The sequence below is a fragment of the Mandrillus leucophaeus genome, unplaced genomic scaffold, assembly GCF_000951045.1.
Source record: "Mandrillus leucophaeus isolate KB7577 unplaced genomic scaffold, Mleu.le_1.0 Scaffold13, whole genome shotgun sequence".
NCBI classification, from domain to species: domain Eukaryota; kingdom Metazoa; phylum Chordata; class Mammalia; order Primates; family Cercopithecidae; genus Mandrillus; species Mandrillus leucophaeus.
The window spans coordinates 4,459,958-4,462,862 of record NW_012101254.1 but is presented as its reverse complement, the minus strand read 5'-3'; the positions used below and the strand labels follow the sequence as shown (position 1 = coordinate 4,462,862).

The 2,905-nt window shown below is 47.1% G+C and overlaps 1 protein-coding gene across 3 annotated transcripts in view; it reads right to left on the bottom strand.

Moving 5' to 3' along the window:
* Window positions 1-1,962: 1,962 nt before the first annotated feature.
* EIF2B4 (eukaryotic translation initiation factor 2B, subunit 4 delta, 67kDa) overlaps window positions 1,963-2,905 on the bottom strand; it is a 14,812-nt gene continuing 13,869 nt past the window's right edge. For all 3 annotated transcript variants that reach the window (XM_011972615.1, XM_011972616.1, XM_011972614.1), the window contains 2 exons: window positions 2,328-2,508; window positions 1,963-2,210 (listed from right to left, as the gene is read on the bottom strand). In XM_011972615.1, coding sequence (XP_011828005.1) covers window positions 2,011-2,210; window positions 2,328-2,508 — 381 coding nt within the window. In that variant the 3' untranslated portion in view covers window positions 1,963-2,010. The remainder of the gene's footprint in view (window positions 2,211-2,327; window positions 2,509-2,905) is intronic.

Below are 2,905 nucleotides of genomic sequence, written 5' to 3'. Positions count from 1 at the left end.
TGAACCTGGGAGGCAGAGCTTGCAGTGAGCTGAGATCACGCCACTGCACTCCAGCCTGGGTGACAGAGCGAGACTCTGTCTCAAAAAAAAAACAAAAAACAAAACAAAAAAACGGTTGGGTGCAATGGCTCATGCCTGTAATCCCAGCACTTTGGGAGGCCAAGGCGGGTGGATTGCTTGAGGTCAGGAGTTCAAGACCAGCCTGACCAACGTGGTGAAACTCCGTCTCTACTAAAAATACAAAAATTAGCTGGGTGTGGTGGTGGGCACCTGTAATCCCAGCTACTTGGGAGGCTAAGGCAGGAGAATTGTTTGAACGCAGGAGGCGGAGATTGCAGTGAACCGAGATAGTGCCATTGCACTCCAGCCTGGGAGATGAGTGACTCTGTCTCAAAAAAAAAAAAAAAAAAATCAATAACATACATATATACTCAATAGATAACTCTCCATTTTAAGCTAACCAGTGGTTGGACTCACAGTCTGGCCCCAACTTACCTTTGCAGTTTGATCACTCAACAGTAAGCCTCAGTTCTAGCCTCACCATTCTATGTGACACTTTTACATTGGCCACTCACTTTAAGGCCTATTCTTTGTGTTCAAGCTGTTTCTTCTTCTTCTTCTTCTTTTTTTTTTTCTTCCCCAACTGGGCAATTACTTATCTTTCAAGGACTAGGTTAGATGTGACTTGTGAAGTTTTCACCAATCTTTTGTTCATACTACTACTGGGTTACCTCATACTGTAGATATTATCTTCGTATACCATGGTAAGTACTCCTTAGGGTAATATAGCACAAAAGTTAAGGGCACAATCTCTAGATCCAGACTGCCTGAGGTCACATCCTCGTTTAGCTACTGACTAGCTCTGTTACCTAGGGCAAGTAACTTAAATCTGTCTGCCTTGGGTAAGTAACTTAACCTTTCTGTGCCTGAGCTGTGTTGCCTTGGGCAAGCAACTTCACCTTTGATGCTTCCATGATCTCATCTGTAAAATTGCATTTACTTCTTAGAGTTGTATTATTATTTTTATTTTTAGAGATGGAGCGTCGCTTTGTTGCCCAGGCTAGCGTGCAATGGTGCGATCTCGGCTCACTGCAATCTCCATCTCCTGGGTTCAAGAGATTCTCCTGCCTCAGCCTCTGGAGTAGCTGGGATTACAGGCATGTGCCACCACACCCAGGTAATTTTTGTATTTATAGTAGAGACATCAGAGTTTCATTGTGTTGGCCAGGCTGTCTCGAACTTCTGACCTTAGGTGATCTGCCTGCCTCGGCCTCCCAAAGTGCTGGGATTACAGGCATGAGCCACCGCACCCAGCCTTCATGGAGTTGCGTTAATCTTCCTAAAGGGGTAGGAATGGGTTCAGAACAGTTTCTGACACACAGTAAGTATTCAACCAATGCTAATTTATAAGGTTAGGACTCTTTTGAGATAGGGTCTCACTCTGTCACCCAGGCTGGAGTTCAGTGGTACGATCATGGCTTACTGCAGCCTCTACCTCTCGGGCTCAAGCAATCCTCCTGCTTCAGCCTCCTGAGTAGCTGGGACAACAGATGAGCACAACCATGCCCAGCTAATTTTTATTTTTTGCAGAGACAGGATTGCTATGTTGCCCAGGCTGGTCTCAAACCTCTGGGTTCAAACAATCCCCCTGCCTTAGCCTCCCAAAATGCTGAGATTACAGGAATGAGTCACTGCACCCAGCCCAGGACTATTTGTTCTCATATTCCTCCTCATACCTAGTTTACTATCTGGCATATAGATGCTCAGTGAATGATTGATTTGGGTAGTTTTGGTTCTTTATACGGACCTTCAGGTTAGCCCCAATGCACTGGCATGGAGCTAGTTACCTGAGCAGGTCTTCACAAAGGTCTGAGGTTAGTAGCAGGTGATAAAAGGGGTTGTGGAGTCTGGACTCCTAACTTAAGTGGTGGAGATGCTAAAAGAGAAACAAAGGCAGCAGAGTTGCTGAAGGTAGGGACTATGGCATTTATTAACCCTGTGTTTTCCCCCTCACTGGTCACTGCTCTTGACTCGTAGAACAACAGGTACAGAACTGCAAGGGATCATCCCCAGCTCTGTGATCACCAGATCCACAAGCTCTGGGGGAGTCACATCATAGACTAGATTCAACAACCGTAGGGACGCGTGGTTCTGCCAGTTAGCCAGTGCGACATGTTCTCCCCGTTTACACTGCAGATCATCAGGGTCATCTGCAATGGAAGGTGTACCCATTACGTTCTTTTAGAAAAGAATTTCTAGTTTATCTGCCCCTCTCTCACTCTCAAGTCTTCACAGGTAGCTGGAGGCTTCTCTTTTGCCCTACTTACCTAGCTCATTAGAGACAAAGGCATCAGTCTGCACACGCTCACAGAACTTGTATGTTTCACAGCAAACCAGCACTGGTACATTATGGGCTCGAGCCACCAGGGCTAACTGTGCTGTCCCTACCCGTGACATCACAGACCCGTTGGCCAAGAGTGCATGAGCTCCCAATAGCACCTTGGAAACCTGTTTGTTTCACAGGAGAAGGGGAAGAGAAAAAATGTCATTGTTGTATCAATGCAGAATAAAGTCCCCTACTTACAGGACAGCAACATTAAGACAAGTAATAAATCTCAACATGGCCGGGCGCAGTGGCTCAAGCCTGTAATCCCAGCACTTTGGGAGGCTGAGACGGTGGATCACGAGGTCAGGAGATCGAGACCATCCTGGCTAACAAGGTGAAACCCCGTCTCTACTAAAAAAATACAAAAAACTAGCTGGGCGAGGTGGCAGGCGCCTGTAGTCCCAGTTACTCGGGAGGCTGAGGCGGGAGAATGGCATAAACCCGGGAGGCGGAGCTTGCAGTGAGCCGAGATCGCGCCACTGCACTCCAGCCTGGGCGACAGAGCAAGATGCCATCACA